The sequence below is a fragment of the Cyprinodon tularosa genome, unplaced genomic scaffold (genome assembly GCF_016077235.1).
Source record: "Cyprinodon tularosa strain WSP-4 unplaced genomic scaffold, ASM1607723v1 ctg417, whole genome shotgun sequence".
Taxonomy (NCBI): Eukaryota; Metazoa; Chordata; class Actinopteri; order Cyprinodontiformes; family Cyprinodontidae; genus Cyprinodon; species Cyprinodon tularosa.
The window spans coordinates 822,379-844,717 of NW_024039138.1; the positions used below are offsets into that span (position 1 = coordinate 822,379).

A 22,339-nucleotide genomic window follows, 5' to 3' on the forward strand; every position below is an offset into this window, starting at 1 on the left:
AACAACGGAAACAGAAAAGATAACTTTTGGACAGCAGGCTGATAGGAAAAAGAGTAGAAGAGAGGGGTAGAGACATGCGGCAAAGGACCAGAGGCCAGACTCGGACCGGGGTCGGCAGGGTCGAGGACTAAGGCCACCTTACACGGGTCGTGTGCATTAACCACTGTGCCACCAAAGCACACCCCGGAAAAGAGAACTTTTAAGTTAATACTCTGAGCTCCGGGAGAATTCCCCTTGGAAGTGCTGCTGCTGTGGTGCATCCTGGGACAGCTTTCAAACTCAAGGTAAGGCATATGTGAGACTTGTATGCTCAGATGCATGCTGGGTAAAGAGGGAGGGGCCAGAACAACATCCGGGGACTTTGTCCATTCTCGGTCTTGTATTCTTGTGAATTGGAACAGTACTAGGGCTGAGGCTGATGACGTTTCACATGAGAACGCACAAGTACATATATTGAGAAACGGCATTGAAAATTTTTCCCTGGTCCGTCTAAAACAATCTGCTTAATTTAAGATATTTAAACAGTCATCTCTGTTTCAAATTCATGATTCTGACATAATAAACACTCCGTATTACAACCTGACGATTTATGAACTGGCTCTAAAAAAAATAAATAACATCCTCCATTCAATCTCCTTGAGTTAAAAGAAGCAGCTGCTGCAACTCATACAGTTCGGTAGGTCAGAAAAACATGCTTCATTTTGGCTAATTGGTAAATCTCTGGTTATTAAAGGAGGAGAGCAAAGAAACTTTGGGGATGAAATGTCAAAATCCAAAGATTGGTTCAAGCTACAGGAAACTCCCACTTAATATATAATAAGCAATGATTTATCCCAGTAAAAATAAGGCATATGTGAGACTCTTTTCTGAAAATCCTCATATTTCTGTAAAATTCTTCTCTAAACAGGTAAGCCTACAGTAAGCTGCCACAACGACTCACCTTTCTGCTTTGAACACTTCATTTAAAAACCACTGTGCTTCCATTGTGCTGCTATTGAAACCGTCCCTTTTAAGTGAACAAGCAGCATCTCCATCTCCCGGTTCTGTTTAACTCAAACAACTAATGGAGTGAAAATGATTGCGGTGCTTCGCTGCTGCAAACGGCTCTACATTTTCAATTTGCACCTCATTGTCACCACTTCACTCTTCTCGCTCTTGGTTTGCTGCTTTTATACCCTCCATCTGTGTGCCTTTTTTTATTTTAAGTTATCTTGTTGGCAGATATGTGCTACTTTGATCTTCTATGAAAAATCTTGAAGAGCTGCTAAAAATTCGTGTTTAAATTCTTGCTTTGCTTTTGCTAAAAACACAAACAAAAAAAATGTCTCTTTCGGAAGCCACGACTACAAAATGATCTTTAAAGTCGTAGGGAAACGGCTGTTCCAACCGTTGCATTTCAGAATTCTCCTGAGTGGTGCACGACTTTACACGAGTGAATAAAGTGAATGTGATTGGTCATTTATCAAAGGGGCGGGATTGTTGTGGCGGAATTTTCGCAAGCAAGTTTGGTTGTGGCCGGTGCCTCGGAAGCATCTTTTCAACCAGTTAGCAACTTAGTCCTAGTAGGTTCCCAATGGGAAATTACATTGGGACCAAGTAGCCCTTAGCAACGACATTATCAAGGAACTCTATGGACAGCGGAAACATGCAAGAGGAGGAGAGTTTTGTGTCAGAGGTCGTGGATGAGTCTCCTCAGTCATACATTTTTAATTGAGAGGAGGAAAGCGGGGATGAAGATGTTGTGGAAGAGGACGCCAGAGTGGCAGAAGCTTGGTTTGGTGTAGAAGGCTTACAGCCATACATGTTTGAGCCCTTGCCTCGCAATGCTGCCAGTTCTGTTAGCTCTACGCCTGCTGAAGACAAAGACGTCCATCCCCGTGAACACTGGGACAGAACTCAATGGGAAAGTAAAGGATTCTTATTTCAACAGTTGCGTATATTAGTTGCGACATATGAATCAAGATGCTATGACAAAAAAAATTTGATTGACAGATGACTGTTCATATATGATTGGCCAAATTTAGGTGTACAAGCTGACGAATAACTAACTGGCCTGCATAAGATAACGAAAACCCCCCCCACAGTTTTTAAGAAGGGATTTTCTTTTTAAATAGAAATTTTATAAATTGTGGGACAATTTCTCCAAGCTCGGATCTTCTACCAGAGGCCTGGGAGTACCCATGAAGTAGCCCACAGCCTTAAAAATGCTGGTGACCGCTGGTCTAAACCATACAGTATTACTTCATTATCGCCAATACTGTTATAATGCAAAGCACCAGAAACCTTGGCCTACTCCAACCTGCTTGGACACACTTTTTTACCTCTTTTCCACCGTCGCTAATTCTCTAAACAGTTTACCTTAATTACCAAAAATGCTCCTACTTCTTTCAGACTGCCTCTAAACCATCTCAATGACTTTGAAATTTGAAGAAAAATGATTACCGTAACATCTTAAAACAAATAATATTTCACTTTTTATTCTCATATTAATTTAATAAATAAATATATGTCTTAAAGGAACTAATAAAGCAAATTTACCTTCTCCACATAGTTTTTTTTTTTTTTTACTGTACTTTACTGTATCATTTTGTCAACAGAAGTTATCTACCGGGTTATGTTTTTCTAATTTTACCAAATTGCTCAAATCATGTTCCCAGTTATCAGAGAGAATTGAACACGGCTTAAATTGCATCAATCTGACCCAATTCCATAAAGCGCAAGCCAACAACAGTTTTTTTTTTTTTTTTATATACACTTCTAGGTCATATATGTCATTCATGTGCTTGATTTTGATCTCCTAATAATGTGTGGCTGTAAAACTAGATTAATGCAGTCTAAACAGGGTTAGTTGTGATAAGACCTATATTTTAAAACAGAAATTTATTTATCTAATTACTAACACAGATTACAATACCCTAAAAATGTATTTCTTTATTTAATCCTTGTGAAATGAAGATTCATTTACTGTAAAGTTTGAAAAATTATTACAGTTGAAATTGATGCAGACCTAAGCAGAACAATTACTTATTTCACCTTCCGATTAATGATGCAGGCAAGTTATACTTAAAAAATAAATAATATCAAATACATTTTAAAAAATTAATGATTTGCGTTTAAAATTCCTAATAAAATTCCTATGTACTTGTATAGATAATCACAAAAAATTGAGATAAAAGTAAAAAGTAGATTAGAATAACGAAAAATTTTATTTGAAAATTGTGTAAATAAAGACTTAGCATTGCATTGTATTAATGAAAAAATAATGGTAGATGATATCTATTCTCATCTGAATGAATGTCAATGTTGGCTACAGTCCGCTTCAGATTAAAAGCTTTTTTTGCTAATTTATCAGATATTTGGGTCTGTTTATAATCAAGCAGTTTATGTCATTTGAAACCAAAAATGAAAAAACAAAAACACATTAGAAATTTTCCTTTATTTAACCAAAACGTGAAAATGAAAAAAAAAAAAAAAAACAAGACACAAAACACAGTTCTCATTTTCCCTGATCATATTTTGACAATTAGCAGTTATAAGTGTAGAATTGACCCCGCAATGGCCAATTATTGCGTCCATCTTGCAGAGGTTGACCTGAGAACAGCACAAGAATACCATACGCGGATTCGTCAGTGTTTTCGGGATTTCTAATTAACTTGTTGGTAAAACGATAAAATAATGAGAACAGTTGCCATGGAGATCAGGTTCAAAATGCTTACTTCCCGTTTTGGCAAACTGTGCATAAGCATCCTAGACATTATGAGTAGACATTGCAATGCTGCTCGTCAATCTCCCGGCTACAAAGAGCAAAATTTACAGCCTTCTACTAAAGATCAGTTATGGAAGTCAATTTAATTCAGTTTATTTATAAAGCGGTAATAAACAACACATGTAATCTCAAGGTACTTTACAGAGACAATTCAACCAGCTCCTACAGTCAAATTGATCTGAAGTTTTCTATATTAAGAAAACCAGTTGATTGCATTGACTCTCTGCAATCTCTCACACTAAGCATGCTTGTAGCGACAGTGGAGAGGAAAAACTCCCTTTTAACAGGAAGAAACCTCCAGCAGAACCAGACTCGGTGAGAGTCACCATCTGCCGAGGCCGACTGGGGTTTAGTTAAAAGAGTAAGAGATGCAAATGTCAACTGTCACCAGCTCCACAGGCAGCAACATCATGGAAACACACAGCCAGGCATTTAATCAAAGATTAAAGATCGGTCTTGGTTTTGTGGACTTTGTTTTTTTTTAGCTTAAAATTTGATTTCTCATTTTGGTTATATAAACAAAAACTCTAATATATATATATATATATATATATATATATATATATATATATATATATATATATATATATATATATATATATATATATATATATATATATATATATATTTTTTTTTTTTTATTTCAACTGAGAAAACGAACCGACTGAATATACACAGACCTATTTGCCATATCTTTGATTTAGCTTTTTTTTTAATGTTTCCATAGTTTTCTTGCTGTCATGTTACATGCAACTTTATTACTCAATATTCTACACAAGCAAAAATTTTCTGATAACGTTTTAGATATAAAAGCGCGTCAGAAACTTCTTTCTCCAGCTGAAGCTGTCTTTTGACATACTTGTGGCCTTCACAGCAAACTATGAGGAATTATTAAACCTGCAAAATGTAACATGAACTGACAGTTCTGGAATTAATTCAGGTCATGTTTTTATTCCCAGCTGTTCTTGGTTCAGTGGGAACCGTTAGTGGAGTGAGAATCATTTTCTGTCATCCGTTCTCACCACTTCAACCCTCTTCCCTCACCACTTCAGATTCCCTCGTTTTCATGTCTGCAGTTAGGAAACAGAACCGTGTTTTCTAGCCTCTCTACCCCCCATTTACAGCCTCCTCTTTTCACTCTTGTTTCCTTTAATTCTCTCACTAGGTCCCTTTCCATTCCTGCAACTTACCCCAACCTTCTCTCCAACTTGCCATCTATTCTTCCTCTACCTCACTCTGTCTCCCCTGCCAGCTAACGGAGCGTGAGATTTGCTAATTAACGGCTGCCTGGTGGCCTTGCAAAGAAAGCTGGGTAATTTGGAGAGACTGAAAGTGGAGAGAGGAGTACAGCAGCAAAAAGAGGAGAGAAGGAGGCAGTGGTGTATCTGTTACATCGAAGCGACTTTCAACTTTTTAGGTTTTCCATTTATTCATAGGTTTTCCAAAATAGTGCTGCTTCATTTCAAGTCCTTTCAAGGCATCCGTTTAAAATATTACATTATACTGTATTTCAATATGAGATCAATAACAATTATTAATGTTGATTTAAAAAAAAAAATGAAACTACTAATTCATCTAATGAAATAGATTATGACTATTAGCTGAGGATATGAAGGTGAATATTTTAAACCTGACACCGTCCGCCTACATCTTAGGCTTTTATTTTGAAGTACCAGAGGAAGTAGTTCTTCTTTTGCCCTGAGGAAGACCAGTTAGTACTAACACAGAATGTTTTCATCCTTTTTTAGGCCTTGTTCCAATACTCACTTCCACTCATGTCTCCACCCGCTGGTTGAAGTGTGCAGCGTGTCCCAATTCTACAGAGTGGTCTTTCTCACCGCCCCCTTTGTGCCCTTGGTTAAATTTGGTGAAGCATGCATCTAGGCAGATTTCCTTCACATATACCACCCACAATTCATTGCTGTATGCAACATATTTGTCCAAAAATGGCAATGGTCAGGTTCCTGTGTCAGGAAAATGTGTTTTCAGGAGTACATATAAAATATTTGACTTTATCCTGTATGTTTGAGTACAAAACAAACAAGACTTTTTCAAAGTCCCAGTTACAACGTAGAGGTACAAGTCACTGGCGTAATTATTGGGACATATAAATACCGCCTATCAGTCCGGCGAAGAGCAGATAGAGCCTGATTTCAAAGGCTGGACAAGGACAGGACTAACAGGGTCAGCAGGGAAGGTTAGAACTAGAAATAGATTGAAATATGGGTCTTTTTTCTTGGATCAGTATTGACTGATGCCTGCATCAGTTGGCTGATTCATTAGTGTATTTAACAGCCATGCCTTGAGATCAGGTAAAGTGCTCTGACTGTTGCCTGCTATTCATTAATATTTTCTTTGATTTGTGAAGAAATATGTATTTTAGTAAAATTTGTGTTAAAATACACCCTTCTTTGTGAGTCCTAATACAATAACCTCTATTGGCATCAGAGATGCACCAATCCTTGTTATTTCAATTCAATCCGTTACCAAGACCTGGGCTGAGGGTATCGGCTATCCCATGAATGAATTAACCATTTATCTTGACAGGGAATTGAAGCCTTGACATAAACGTTTGAAAAAAGATAAATTAACACAGTTATAAATGAACTTTCTATTATTTATTAAGAAAAAGGCAGCAAAAACAAACAAAACAGCTCCATGTAAAGTGCACTGGATTGGATCTCTGATATCAAAACACCGATATCCGATCCAGGTATTGGATTGGCGCATCTCTAATTGGTATTGGCCTTAAATACATGTACCAGTCGATCTCTTATGTAGAACGAATCAGATAGCTACAGATGTAATGCAAAATACCCCCCAAAAAGGGAATTTTTTTAAGTTTTAGTTTTAGAGATACATCCAGTTTATACATGATAAATTATTAAAACATCGCATTAAATCATCACTCCATCGAGAAAAGCAGCATTACTTTTCCAAAAAGTTAAATTCTGACAGTCTAGCCCTACCCAGACTGACAAGCTGTCAATACGCAAGGCGTAAGTCAGTCTGGCTTGCCATCCGAATGGGGGCATAGTTTGTCATTAATATGGGGAATGTTTATTTTAATAGCGCAATGTCGTGTCATGCCAATTTGAAGACCAATCGGTTGGATATAATTGGATTTAAGCCAAGCACAGCTAAATTAAAAACCAAAAAATAGTTTTTTTTTATTAAAATTTTTTTTAGCTACAACTGTTGGTGAAAAGCCTTAACAGAAGATTTTGGCAGATACACACACATACAGAGTGTTGGACGCTGAGCCACTATGATTGAATGCTGGGAAATAAGATTTCCAAGATTTCACCATGAGTTCTCTGAAACTACTCCCCTTTCCTTGGAAGAATACCTGGAAACTTCTGCCTGCTTGCACTTGTCTTCACTATTATTCTCCACACATTATATTCTAACACCAATGAATCAAATGTCTACTTCAAGTCAAAAAGTGATGATATACATTTTTAAAGATGTTTGATGATAGTGGCTATCAAATATTTGTTCAGACCTTTTTCTTTTCCTTGCTTCAGTTATAAACTCTGCCGTCTTTGTAGGCCAAGAGAAAACAACATTAAGTCTGTGTCTAAGACTCAGCAAGCAACAAAGCTTTATTTTTTCCCAGGAGGAACAGGATGGTATGCTGTTATTTTTACAAAAGAATTTCAGAGTAGGGGGAAAAAAACTGTCACAGTGTCAGAGGCAGTGCATCAAAACCGAGAGAAAAAAAACATCTCTAATGGTGATGTCATCTCCCCACATCTCCCTTCAGGTTTGGAGCATTTGACAGACTTCCAAGAGTGCAATAACATGCCATTCATTCCACTGTAGAATGAATGCTGTGGGTCTACATGTGGTTGCACGTTAAAAAACTCAAAGTAAAAACAACTGAGGGGAAGAAAGATTGCATATTTGTGATTATTTCAACTTAAAATCAAAGGTAATCTTTAATATATATCTTTCAAATGAGGATCACTTCAAAAGCAGTGGTGCAAAGACCTGATCAGATCAACCCTATGTAAAGGTAATAGATCGCAGAAGGCCTTTCCTGCAGGGTAAGGCCTTACCTGGAGGGCTCTACCTGCAGAAATGTAAGAGATATAAAACAAAGTCTCTATTAACTAAGAGAGGATAGAATAACAAATCTACTTCTTAGGTTTTGCAATTTGAAAGAACCACAACAGGAACAAGCCTCCACAAATCCCGAAAGCATGAAAAAAAGCTGCAAAAATTACTCAACAAGAGCATCGACGACTCAAGATATAGGTCATAAAACAACCCAGAAAAACATCTAAAGTGCTACGAAACTTAATCTCATCAAAGGTCAGAGTTTTATGATTTAGAAGTGGAACTTGACAACAGGAGCCACAAAATAAACCCCCAAAACAAAAGCAGAAAAGAAAAGCAACACCCTAACCAGGGTCAAACACGGTGGTGTAATTATGATGCTCTGAGGCTGTATGACTTTGTACCTGCTAAGGTCACCTCCCTGCCTGTGCATCAGTTTTTGACCTTGGGTTATGCGACCCAAGGCAGACCAATAAGTCCACATCAGGCATCATGTCGGTCTGCATATTTAACCACTTTACTAGAGCCTATCAAATAATTGCAAAGATGCCTTTTTAGCTTTATGACGAGGAAAAAGAACAGCATTAATGAGCAGGTCTGACACATATAGGCTATGTTTAACTCTTTATAAAGACCTTTCAGACAGACTGCCATGCAGGCAATGACTGTAAGGCGAAACCAAAGCTAATAATCATGTCTGACCTTCTTTCAGTCACCCACACAACACAAGATTCAAGAAAAGCACCAGCTGCTGTGTGGGGGCTTCAGTCTGGAAGTGCTAAGAAGAAATTAACAAGTTAGAAGTCTGAACAATTCACAGAGGGATTTATACCTTAAAAATAAACTAGATGCTTGGAATATATGCTTAAAAATGATTAATTCTGCTCTAAGAATGGTTAAGGATAGAAGACACTCTCTTTAACCAATTTTACTCACTACTTTACTATATTTTAGACAGTTGAAAATTAACTTTTGAGTAGAGCAATTTGAGAGAAGAAAATAATTTTACAATTTTTGTATAATTACTGCTCTAATCGAGTCGCTCTGTCAGCTAAAGGCATATTTTAGTCTTATACTCCAGTTAACAATTAATCAATTACTAAATTAGTTGGATATGATTTAAATAATCGATTAATTGCAATTAATCTGATTGATTGTTTTAGCTTATTGTATTTGGGTTGGATGTAATTACTCACCCTTTGGTCCATTGCGATCAGCCAATAAGAATGAGGTCAAAGGGGAACTATTGGGGCTGAATAGTTGTTTGGTCAAGCAGTTCCGTTGTTTAGTTCCAAAACGTGGACCATTTACCCAAACTTGTCCCTTCTCTTTCAGCCTTTTCTTGATCCAAAAGACCACTAGTACCACAAAACCTTGCAGAAATAAAATGGGAACTTCTGATTTAGTCGCCAGAATATTAAATTGACTTTTAGCCTTTTGTATCCCCCTTAAATCTCAGGACAAGCAAACCAGGTTTTCAAAAATGCCAAAAAAAACTAGGCTGTAGCCCTTATCGGCTTAAAATAATAATAAAAAGAGATTAAACAATTGGTACCTATACTAATAAAGGGGGAGATGAAAAATCCACAGGGGATGGATGGATGGCAGACGGACGATAGATTAGCTGGTCTACGGACATAAGGGATGTAAATCAAAAGCTGGATGAATGAATAACCGCTATGTGATTGGATGGATGGATAAAGTGAGAGTCACAAGGAGAAAAAGAGAACAAAAATGGGACTAAGACAGGTGGATTGATGGACTGAAGGACAGAAGGTTTGACCGTGGGCTGGTTGAAGGACAAATGGTTTGTAACTGGAAAGACAGACGGATGAACGACAGGCAGGTGATTGGATAGAGGGAAGGACAAAAGGAAATACTGGCAGTGCGGTAACAGATTGGAGACAAATGAATAGAAGATATGGATGAGTGGCAGTAAAGAGAGTCAAAGAAAGATGGATGCAGAAAAGACTATGAAGCAATCAACAAATGGACTAGGAAATTGCCTCGTTTCTCCAGACCAGCACAACCACCACATAGTGCGTGATGTTCTTGAAGTGCACTAAACATTTAACTTCTTATTCATTTTAATTTTTCTTCATGCCTTGATGTTCAATTCCAAATCTTTTTTGTGATAGTTTTAGTGGTTGTTCACATTTCTAAACACGCAACTTGAATGTGATTTCCCGTGGGAACTGAGCTAGCTTAAGTGTCCCGCATGCGCAATAGAGGACGCAATGGCGTTGCATCTAGCGGCCAATTTCTTTTCCAACTGAAGCCAGTGCTTTAGCAACACAATCTTCTCAAGATCAAAAAGAAAGACTGCTCTCCGCATTATCGTCCGCATTGGTTGTTGTTTTTCTTCCCGCCTCTGCGATGCAAGATGCAGAGTACGGACCTTTTTTGAGTATTGAAGACATTCAGGTCGGGTTGAATGCGACCTGACCAGTAAGACACAAGTCGCACTTGAAAAGATCAGATATGTATCGGATGTAGGACCACAAAGGCATGTGGCCTGGGTCACATTAGGAAAAATCGGATCTGTGTTGTTCAAACTGTCACGAAAAGATCAGATACACGTCGAATATGGGAAACAAAAAAACCCAACAAAAACAAATCGGACTTGGGTCACTTCAGGCTGCAGTGTGAATGTAGCCTTTGATACACTCAATATGACAACATGATAGAGAAGTGGTTGGTAATCTTTATGAGTAGTTTATTACATAATAAACAAAGGGTTGAATAAAATCATGACAAGAACGACGAATCAAAAGACACTTAGTGTTTTTTCCATAAGGCTTGTAAATGCAAGCTCTGACAGGAGAGACGAGCATTGTTCTATGCACAGCTGTTCACTTTGTGACTAATGTTCAACGTATACTAAAGCTCTGTTCTAGCCTTGTTAAAAAAAAAAAAAAAAAAAACTTCCAAAGAACAGTCCTACCTGGAGTATTTTGACACTTAATATTCAAAACATACTTCCAGGAACAAAAGGTACAGGTTTATGGTGCCACACCCATCAACAGGAAGTATGACAGGAGATAAGAACAACAGAGAACAGGTTGTCTAAGCCTTACTAACAGTAAAAACCATGCCTTTGTTGACCGACATTAGTCCACTCCAGTTGTCTCCATTGGTCTTCTGACCTCGCCTTTAACTGACACACACAAGCGTTTGAAATCTACTTTCTCTGTATACCCTTTTAAACATGTGCTTCTTTTAAGCCTTTTTCCGCTACATGTGTTTTATTGGTAGTTTAAGTGACAGACCAATATTTGGGAGAAGGCAAGGGTTTACTTTTAGCCCTCCTGAGTAAATTTGTCTTTACCAGTTTTAGACATCTAGAGACTGAACTCTTGACTGTCAAATTCTCAAATTTAGGCACAAGTTACTCTAACTCTTTGCTTTCAAGTCTGGTAAGTGCCCTATATTTAGCTCAAGCTTTTAACTAGGAGTATTTCATAGGGTGTACACCTTGGTATATCACATCTTTAGGCTTTGCACTGCGTAGGGGGGTTAGAACAGCTCCAAATGACACAAAACACATACAGTATGGGTGAGTAGAACGTGATGTAATGACATAAAATCAAGGGCCCAATGTAAAAAAAAACTGCGTTTCCCCTTAATAAACCGTTTCAGTGAAGTGATCACAACAATCTGCATGAGCAGATCTGTCCGCCCCCCTGCCAGCTCCAAGATCAGGCTTTTCTGAATACCTTGATTGCACGTTGAGCAGCAAAAGTAAAATTTTTCCAACTCCAGCTTCTGCTGGAAAAAACGGGGTGTACAATTTCATTTTCTTGTGTTTCTTGTGTCATTTTCTTTAGTAAAGGCCGTACAATGTATGGCTGTACGCTTTGCTAGCTAAAAGCCTGAGTTCCATCCCTCCACCCAGCACCCCAACCACGATTCTAGAGAATACCGTGGTTACAAGTAGTACAAAAAGTTTAATTTTGGTCTCCAGTGTCTAGAACAACTGTCTAATTTGGTTCGTTCTCTGTATTAGATGTGTAAAAATGCAAATCTGTCTCTGTATGTCATAATTTAGGCTCTAAAGACAATCACTTCTCTTCCATAAAGGCTGGATTTATGGAGTACAACACTGGTATGTGTCCGAACAACAGACTGAGCCACCTGAATTGGGAATTTCTGCTTCTTCTTTAGTTTTTTGTTTTTTTTATAAATTAGGTTACTCTTAAAGATAACAGCCTACATTTGACTTGAGTCTAGGGAATTAGTAAAAAAGGAGTGAAGATAAGTAGACAATATAGATTTCAGATTTTTTAAGAATAGTTAAGAGCCACAATTATCTTTTCCTTCCTTGAATTACACAGTACTTTGCGTCGGCTTGTCATATAATATTACAAAAAAATTACATTTCACTAACTAAACATTTTGCTTAATGTAGAACAAAAATCTTCATTAAGAATTTTCTATTTCATTCATGAAAGATTGAAATAAGCTCAATTTATTCAGCCGTTTCTGCACATGTTCAATGGGAGGGGAAACTAGGGTAACTTGGATCTGGATTTGCTCTGTTGGGTAAACCGTGATGGCATAATTTCCATTCTTCAGTAAACTGAATTAACCTTATAACATTTTTATTTCAGCTTCCCATTTCAATGTACCCAAATAAGTGTTTTTTTTTTTTTGATAACACATTATTTGTATTATTTTCTGGTTCTCCATTTAAGTTGTAAAAATGTCTCAAACAGTCCAAAGTATTTCTCACCATTAATAAACAAGATAGTCTCATGAATTATAAACATGTGCACTGTTTATTCGACATCAGTGGTAATCCCTATGGATTGAACACACAATAAAGATGCAGCGGTGAATTTGCTAATAGCTGCAGAATTGAGACGTTTGCCTGACATACTGAAAAACTGTGAATAAAAATCAACAGATCAAAGCATGAAAGGGAGATTTTTAATTGAATACGAAGATGTGTTGGATGAATTAATAATAACTTAAGTTTTAAGAAAAAAAAACTGTCAAAATTTAAGATCATTAGACATAAAAGAAACCTTCCAAAGCATGCATAAGAAAGTAGCTCCAAAACATTGATATCATGAACAAGCAGAAATTAAATGAAGATGAGATAAATTCACTGGTGTTTGATCATCACACCCTGCTTTAAATATACTTATATTCTGTATTCTAAAATGTACAGTGTAATTAGTATAAAACAGCTGTAGGATCTGTAATAATATTTTGATTAAATTATGAGCACTCCAGGTAATTTATAGAGAAAACAAAATTCACAAGGAAAGAAGGAGGGGATCAATCTGATCCGGTATCAGTTCCCATACAAAGGCTGTGATCCAGCCTGCAGACATTTATGATTGATTAATTGGTTAAGTCTTCAGCCTCTGCATGCTCCTTTCCTAACTTTATGCTACTGTGGAACAGATTACCTGAACGGAGTCTGATCTTATGAGACACAAATTAAAAACACATGAATTCGCTCAGGGGATTGATTCCACAGTTAGCAGCTCTCTGGCTAAAGTACTTTTTAACAACCACCTGCTCTTTGTTTGAAAATATTTAACACTAGAAATACCACTAAGCAAGATGGCAAAATGGAATATTTAAAAAAAGACTTTGCAAAAGAAAGCTCATTTATGATCTACAATACAACTAACTTAATTAAAGATTTGAAAAATCCCTCTAATTAAGAGCAGAAGGATTATATAGCCAGGGGGTAAAAAGACGACAGTGAGCTTTATTATTATTATTTTTTTTATTGTTTTTATCTTTTATTACTTATCAAAATAACATATTTAACTTAGTTTTATTGATTTGATTGTGTAAATGTTATTTTTATCCATGTTTTAGCTGTTTTCTTTTTACCCGTTCTGATTTATTTTTTCTCTGTACAGCACTTAGGTCAGCTATTAATAAAATCATTTACTGTAAGATTGTTGATCTGCAAATAATTTATATAAAAAGTCTATACATCATTAATAGAGTCAAAATGCAATTTTAGGTGCAGGATTGTTGAACTGAAATGAGCATAATTTTTGTTTGAAAGAGCTCCGCTTTATATAAAATTAATAAATATCTTACTTTATTATCCCTAATTCATATTTTGTAATAAAGCATTTTGAACTCATATTTTCACTTATTATAATGGACATTATTATTAAGCAGAGGGTATTGCAATACATTCTAATTAAGACTTTTTTAGATTATGGATTAATAGATTAATAATCGGATGGTGAAATACAAGTAATATTTTATAAAGAATTTAAACCAAGTGAAGCTAAAACTGTTCCCTTTGAAGGAATTTTGGATTGAGCATATTCATGGACAAAAAACGCAATTTTAGGAGAAGGTTCACCAATTCAATTCAGTTTATTTATATAGCGCCAATTCACAACACATGTCATCTCAAAGCACTTCATAATTCCAACACATCATACAGTAAAACTGATTCAAATATTTCTATCTTAGGAAAACCAGTTGATTGCATCGACTTACACCAAGCATGCTTGTAGCGACAGTGGAGAGGAAAAACTCTCTTTTAACAGGAAACGGGCCAAAAGGGCATCACCACACCTAAACTTCTAGCTTCAGTCTAACTCAATGAACATTCATCTTCAGAAGATCTATCTTGATTTTACAATTGATCAAAACTGTCAAATTATTGTTTTCTACATTGAACATCATTAGCTGTTAGCATGATATGGTAAAATAGGTTATTTCGATTGATTTTAACAGGGAAAAAAACACTAAAACAAGACATTGGTCTAAGATTGAGTAAGCAAAACTTGCTAAAGCATTCATTGGGTTCTGCCTCGTCTGCAGTCAGGGAACGCCTCACAAACTTGGATATCAGTCCAAGACATTCCAACATGTTGGATTTCCAGGATATCTTGGAAACTTATCTTAAGGACTAAATGGGCAAAAATCAAGCTTATTATTATGCTGTTTGAACCAGCCTCAACATTACCACTAAAGAAGCATTCAACAGTTTTAAACTGTCTGTGTCAGCATGTTTGGCACAGAAAAAGATTTACAAATAGCTAATAAAGTGATTGATAAGCTAACCGTTAGCCGCTAATTTTGCAAAAAAACTTTGGACCGTCTTTTAAGCTTACTATCTGCACCTAAACAAAAGGCTGATTTAGGTGTTTAGTCTTTAATTCATGGTTTTAGATGCATGTAGCCTTTAGTGAAAACACAAAGTCAAGTAAAAAGAAAAAAAATGTAGGCGAGTCAACCCTGGCGTGGAATACTGTAGACTGATTAACACCAAGCAACACATAGAATCTGTGTATATACTGTAATATGTTTCTAGATGAGTGTTTGTTAAAAAAAGCCCTCAAATGTAAATGTCAGCCATAAGACAGGTTACAGGTTTGCATAACCTCCTCCATATCCTCCATTTACTTAACACATGCCTGCCACAGCATCATCTCTGCGGTAAGCAGCCAAGTTTACTTCCCTTCCACAGTGCAGCTGTCTGTGACCTGCAGCAACCATCTAACCCCTGCAGCTTCCCCCTTGCTGTGAGGGAACATGAGTTTTTACATGGAGGTGAAAGAGCTGCACATGCATTCACTCAGAGGTACACACGTGCAATGATGATTGTTTGCTTTTACATGAGGAAATTATATTACCTGCATGATTCACCCCACCCCAAAAGAAAAAAAGAAAATAATAACCAGCTAATATGAGGAAGAAGATAAAAAAGGGTAAAAGAAGGAGGAAGTGGGGAGCTGTTATGACAGATGGGCAGGAGGCTGTAGGAAGCTAAAGCTAATGCCATGTGAGGAAGAAGAGGGGAGGAAGAAAATGGTAAACTAAAGGTTGTTTCTCAGATGGTTTCCAAAGCTAAAATATTTCGGTTTATTACATTTCCGCTGTAAGGTTGATTTTTTGATAGATAGTTACCTCTTCCTCATCCTTTCATCATACCATATTCCCTCCATACTTATTGGAACCAGTGTAAGAAGCCTTAGAAATAAAAGCTTCATGGGTTTAGTTTAATCTTACAGTGAAAATGTAAACATTGGCCTTCGGATTTACGTTTTTTTTTTTTTTTTTTTTTTTTTAAGAAATTCCCTTACTTATAAACATACAATAAATAAATAAAATAATTTTTTTTGGGTTGTCATCACTTTGCCTTATTAATATCTTTATACCTCAACTGCCAAAATGAATAAATCTGCCAATGCAGCTTTATGGGTAATAAAGATCAAAGTTTATGAACCAAGGTGAAAGCAATCAATTGCTGTATAATAACAGTGCTAATGCTCTTTTTCACTTTTTAAAATGAATTTCTGCTACAATACTCCATCGTTAATGAATGGATGACGCCAAGATCATTTTATGAAAGATATCTCTACAGGGGTTAGGTTGTAGATATAGAGCTTGCATATTGTTATCTTCAGGCACCACAGAATACATGTCAAACTAAATGATACTACTTATACAGTATCTAGGGGTTACTTTATTGTATGTCTTGTGTCATGTTCGTTGGTTGCGCTGTTCTTTTTAAATAACACGAAGCAGACTGAAGATGTTTTATCGTTATCTCCCTTTTATCTTCCTTCTTTCATCTTTTTTCCTTTTTTCCCCTATTTTTCCCTTTCCTGTTCTACTTACATTGCAGTGTACATATAATATGTAAAACTCCCTGCATAAATATAATAAAGCAATTTATATGCATAAATCAAGCGGAACACTATGGCGATAGCCGTACTGCTCCACTTGTGAAAGTGAAATCTGTTGGGCTCTTTTGGACATCAAGACAATTATTCTTATTGCCACAAAACCAGAGAGGACACTAAAGAATATATAGAGCTTGCATGAAAGAAAAAAAAATGGATGCATAGACTGAGGAGCCAAGGGAATGAAAGGATGACCAACAAATTGATATGTTTGGATAGATTGAACAGATGGAAGTATGGGTGGATTACAACAAAAGGATAAATTGAATATGTTCAAAAAGATCAAAGGGGGAAAAGGGTCAGGATGATGGCTGGAAACTGGATGGAAATTTATGAACTAGATATGCAGCTCTATGATTTTAAGTAGAACTAGGTTTTTGTTTTCCTTTATTTTGATTTTTTTAACCTTGAAATAACTGAATATTGACTTTTTCTGACGGGTTATGATAGAACCATTGATCAACCTTCCATGATGAAGTTTCAACACTAAATAAGCAGAACTTCGACGAACCACAAACTCTTAATTTAGCTATCTGCAGAGAGAAAAACAGAAATACTAAACTAAAACTGCACTCTCCTTACTCCCAAAGGCTTTTACTCACAATTCATCATCTCCCATCTGACTAAACCAATCTGCAATGACAGCAAACCGACGGTAAAAAAAGCATCAACATTAGAGATAAACCCGTTCTCACGTTGAGCACAGGGATAATCCTGCATTTAAAGCCAATAATAAAAAGTGAAACACTGCTGAGAAGAATCTATTGCTTGTATAGAGGCAGGGGTCCCAGCATTGTTATGAGCAGATCTGCTGACAGGTTGGCAGGTGAAGAGCTCAGAGGTAATGAGTAGAAATGCATCATGTGTTTGTGAGGTTCTGAGAGGCGCCATTTGCTCCCGATTGTTTTCAGGAGCAAATTTCCTTGTTAATAGGAAACAGTGTTTCCTATTAACAGGTGTGCGTTCATGTTTCCTACCTTTCTGACCGAGTGCTGCGCCGGTTCTTGTTGAGGATCCAGAGACGCTGATGGAGCACTCCATCTTGGCCGTTTCCCACGGATACACACTGGTGGCGTCGGAGTGGATGGCGATGGAGAATGACGGGCCTGCAAACACCGAGCGCACGGCTTTCCAGTGAGCTTAACATTTAACAACAGGATCCACACATCAAAGGAAGTGATCAAAAAGATTCATTTAAGCACCGAGATTTTACCCAAACCCACGTAGAACTTTAATTCATTCCCCTGAGGCCAAAAAGCAGATGTTTAAAGCGTAAACACCATCTTAAAAAGGCAAAAGGCACAGCCGGTGATTTCTCTGATATTTAAAGAAAAAAAAATAAGGCAGAGCTGAGCTTTAAACCCAACATTTCATAAACAACACATTCATATTTGACATTTAGACGCCTTAAACCTTGCAAAAACCTGCAGAGTAACAGCTGTTTGCGGATTGGCTCTCTATTCTACTCATGCTTTAAAGTAAATTATTCAATGCATTTTTCTTTTGGCCTGCCATGTGCTTCAAGTGGATACTCCCAGTGGAAGGAGCAAAATAGAGTGCAGCCAAGTCCGCCCAGTCGCACATTGAAATGTGTTAAAAGCCGCGCTGGCCCTCAGTGCTTAAAAAAAAACAGGCTGTAATGTTGTGAGAAGCTTATATTTCTGTTTGTTCAGTATTTTTCTGCTACATTTTGTGGGACCTCACATCATCAGATTCTTTTATTTATTTTTTTTAAATCAAGAGGAGGAGGTTGGGAACCGATCTGAAGCATTTTGTCCTTTTTTCCTAAAAGCTGCAATTTCTCATTTTGCTTTGGATGCTGGTCGATTTAAACTGTATGTTTGTGGCTACAAAGGAACCATATATAAAGTAGTGTTGCACCGAAACCGATGACAGTATCGGGCCGGGCACCGATACAGCAACTATTCAACTATCCATTCCAGGTAGGCAATAAAAAGTTCTACTGGATTCACTTTGTATTAGCAGCTTGACAAAGCCATGATGGCAATTATTTTAAATCCAAGTAGTATGCAGTTCTTCATATACTCACACATCAATTTCAAACAGATGGTATCGCTGGGGTATCGGCCGATACTGTACAGCCAGGTATCGGGGCCAAAATACGGCATCAGTGCAACACTAATATAAAGTCCTGCTGCATCTATGAGGTATAAGCATCTCTAATGATTGGATCTCTAATGATTCCACCTTTGCTGAACATTTTGGGATAAAGGCTCAAGATTCATGGCCAGTTCCTCAGTCCTGTAAGCAACTTTAAGCATTCAGTCTGCTGAGGTGAGTGAGTCGTCATTAGTGCAGACAGTAACTTCAATTCAAAATTCATAAAATACTTTAAAGCGAAAATAAATCTTATGTAACTCTCATTTTTTTAACCAGTTGTTGTAGGTGTTGATAGCAGTTGGTAGGAGCGATATCCTGTAGAGGTCTGCCTTGCACCGGTTCTGGGAAGAATCTAACTGAAGACACTTAGTTGTTGCTTAAAAATCTTCATATTGTTTCCATTTACAGTTCATATCAAGTCACAGCTCTTATATTTGGAAAGAAATTCCCTAATTAGGGTATCATTTTTGCAAAATCTACAAAACCCTTTTAATGTAAAAACATGTGCTTATTAAACATATCCAGTCTTCATATATAATTTTCATATATTATCTGGAATTGGTCCTACTAAACTAGAAGTCTTATTAGTTTCAGAAAAAAAAAGAAAATAACCTTGCTTTGGATAGACAGACAGGTTGGGCTACGAGTCGTAACTGTTGCCCAAGTCAGCTAGTCCTCCAGTACTTTGTCTTTAAGTGTTTAAGACAGTTAGGTTGGTGAGAGCAACATGAAGAGATAAGTTCACCAATCTCTCACAAAAAGTCTGATTTTCTTGCATAAAATTCACGATTAAGCTCATTTAGGTGTGTGGAGAATTTTTCTAAGTGCTAGGAGTCAAAGAAAATAACTTAAAAAGCTGCAATCATGCGATCATGCGATCATGTCCCTTGTCTAAACAAAAGTTGATCATAAGAGTTAACCTGTTTTTTTTAATTAGGACAGAAATACTTTCTCGCTTTGTCTTACATCCCAGAGCTACACTTGAGAGTATTTTGTTTGCATCTGGTTTTATAGAACAACAAGAGGTAGATCAACATGGAAAACATCTTTCCAGCCTATGATTGTCGTTTACTTTGTTTCATTAAATCAATTTACCCATGACCAGCTTTTTTTTTTATTCCAGCTAATAACTAGCCTCCCCACAGCATGATGCTGCCACCACCGTGTTTCTAATGCATTAGTGTGACCAGGATTACCGACAGGCAGGTTTTTATTTCTTGTTTGTTTGCTGCATCTCCTAAATGGTTTAAAGCCAACTAGCAAAGTACTTTTTGTGGCCTTGTTTCTTCCTTCTCCACTAAATATTTCATTAAATGTAGTTTATGCATGCAAAACAGATCCTCTTTAATCGTTTGTCATCAAATAAAGGATTAAATCCTTATGTAAAATATATGATATATGGTATATTTAATCCAATTAGTTAATGGTATCAAAGCTCTACGTTCCATTTCTATTATCTTTTATAAAAATAATGTTCATTATTCAAGCTTTTTATGTAATGAAACCAGGCGGATTGCATTGAGTAATTCACTTTGCAGCAATCCCTTATGTTAGGCATGCACATGGTGGCAGTGTAAAGGAAAAACCCATTTTAACTAACTTAATCATCTGCTTTTTCACTAATATTCTCATTGGACCATCTTCTTTTGAGGACATATCTAAATAAAACCTGGAAATTTATTTAATTATCTGCATGAGAGCAAAGAATGTCAAAAAAAACCCCAAAAAAACAGGGCACAATCTTCTTTTTTTATTCTCATTTACAAATGTTGGCGTTCCTACTTTGCTCCCACCTCATATAAAATCCAAATAAAACAAAGCTAGGACCCCACGCGAAAGGTTTATGTCGAATATGAGACTTTGCATTCCCACATAAGCTAAATGCACAAGCAGGAAAGAAGACAACACCTCTGGAACATTCAACATACAGCTGGAAGAATGGAGGACGAAACGCTCAAAACAGGGACGAGTGAGCGAGCTGAGCTTCCACCCCTTGAGGCAGGAATATGGGGGCTCTTAAACTGCTCAGATTGCAGCTTGCCGACTGTCGATGTGGGTGTGTTTGTGTGTAAAGTGGGCTTTGTTGTGTGGGGTCAACTTAAAATATTCGACTTGGACACACACTCAGACACTTGAAAGATTCCACATATACTGAAGAGAGCAGAGACAGAAAAAGAAAGCAGCGGTGCAGATCTTCGAAGCCGGCTGATTGGCCAAAGGGCTTCACTTTGAAGATGTCCCAGAGAGAGAGGAGGAGGAGGAGGAGAGGTAGAAGAGCGACTGAGTGAAAGATGGAGCGGGACAAAACAATGAGATATACGTGAGGCTTAAGGCTCCTGCTCTCCCCAGAGAAAGTCCCAAAGACGGCCCTCGATTTATCATCTGGTTTTCCACATGTTTTATACCAAGCTGTCATTTACCCACCCGCCTTCAGCGTCATTACTCCCCTCCTACAGCCCTTAAGCGTCTTTCCCTCCTCCAAATCTCTAAGATAATTCAAAACATGGCATCTTATGTGTAGGAACTAATCTGGGACACAAACGGCTCCAAAGCAGAGTTCTGACAGGGAGCAAACATATGAAGCATGTGTCCTTTTCTAAGGCCTGAGAGAGAGCAACCAGACATTAGTGAGGTTTCTAATGATGCTACTCCCACTTCAGACATACTTCACCATCTCAAACACTTTTAACCCTTTAGTATCAAGCTTTACGAATCACTATATTCTCTTATTTTGTTAGTTTCAGACAAGTAGCAGAGAATAAATAGAAATCTTCCTAAATTTATATGAATAGAGCCAATGTAAAAGATCACCCACATAATAATGCCAAAAACAAAGCTGGATAACATTAGTTTAAATGTGTCCAAACAGATTTTTGTAGCTTTTCAATTGTTTACATCAGCTCCTTTAATATTATTTGTTGAAGTATTTGAGCCCAAATTTCACAAATACTGTCTAACTGTAATTTTAACAGTAGATCAAAAAGCTGTAGCATAATGAGACCAACACTGTCTGGAACTTGGAGATGGTGCGACATAAACACCAACTAGGTGTTTCTGATGAGCTGCAAAAATTAAAAAACACCCAAAACCAAATGAGATAAAAAGCTGCAAACAAAAACGGTGCAGTCAACAAACATGGAGGCAAAAAAAAAGTTAAAACAAAAGAAAATTCTGAAAGTACTCCAGACTATAGAGGGAATCAAACAAAAAGCAAACAATATTGGACAAGGGCCTCCGTACAAATGGGAGGTCAAGCTTTAATGCAGTTTCACTATCAGATCCGTTCCCGGAAGCACGATCGGTAGCATCAGTTTATTTGCGCATGTGCAAGCAGATATTCATCCAGGTCCCAATAAATAATGTAATTATTAGGGGTGTAAATCACACCCATCATTGCGATTCGATTCAGTATCGATTTTCTGACCCAACGATTTGATTATTTTCGATACTCAAGAATACACCACAATACGATACGATTTGACTAATTGGTTCATTGTTTTTTTATTTATTTATTTAGTTTTTTTCCTTACAGGTTAAATAATTTTTCAAACTTGAAATAAATCAATGAAAGCTGTAATATCGTTATACATTTTATTTGAGAAATAACAGCAAATAACAAGTAGAAAAGTTGTACTCCACCTAGGCCTATTAAAACCTCATTCACTGAAAATAATGTTATAGTTATAGACTCTGAAAGGCTTTGCATCAGAAA

The 22,339-nt window shown here is 36.9% G+C and overlaps 1 protein-coding gene across 1 annotated transcript in view; it reads right to left on the reverse strand.

Moving 5' to 3' along the window:
- The window catches only part of si:ch211-132g1.7 (prostaglandin F2 receptor negative regulator), a 95,542-nt gene that overhangs the window by 14,468 nt on the left and 58,735 nt on the right, over positions 1-22,339 (reverse strand). Inside the window, exon 11 of the mRNA XM_038298896.1 lies at positions 17,484-17,612. Coding sequence (XP_038154824.1) covers positions 17,484-17,612 — 129 coding nt within the window. The remainder of the gene's footprint in view (positions 1-17,483; positions 17,613-22,339) is intronic.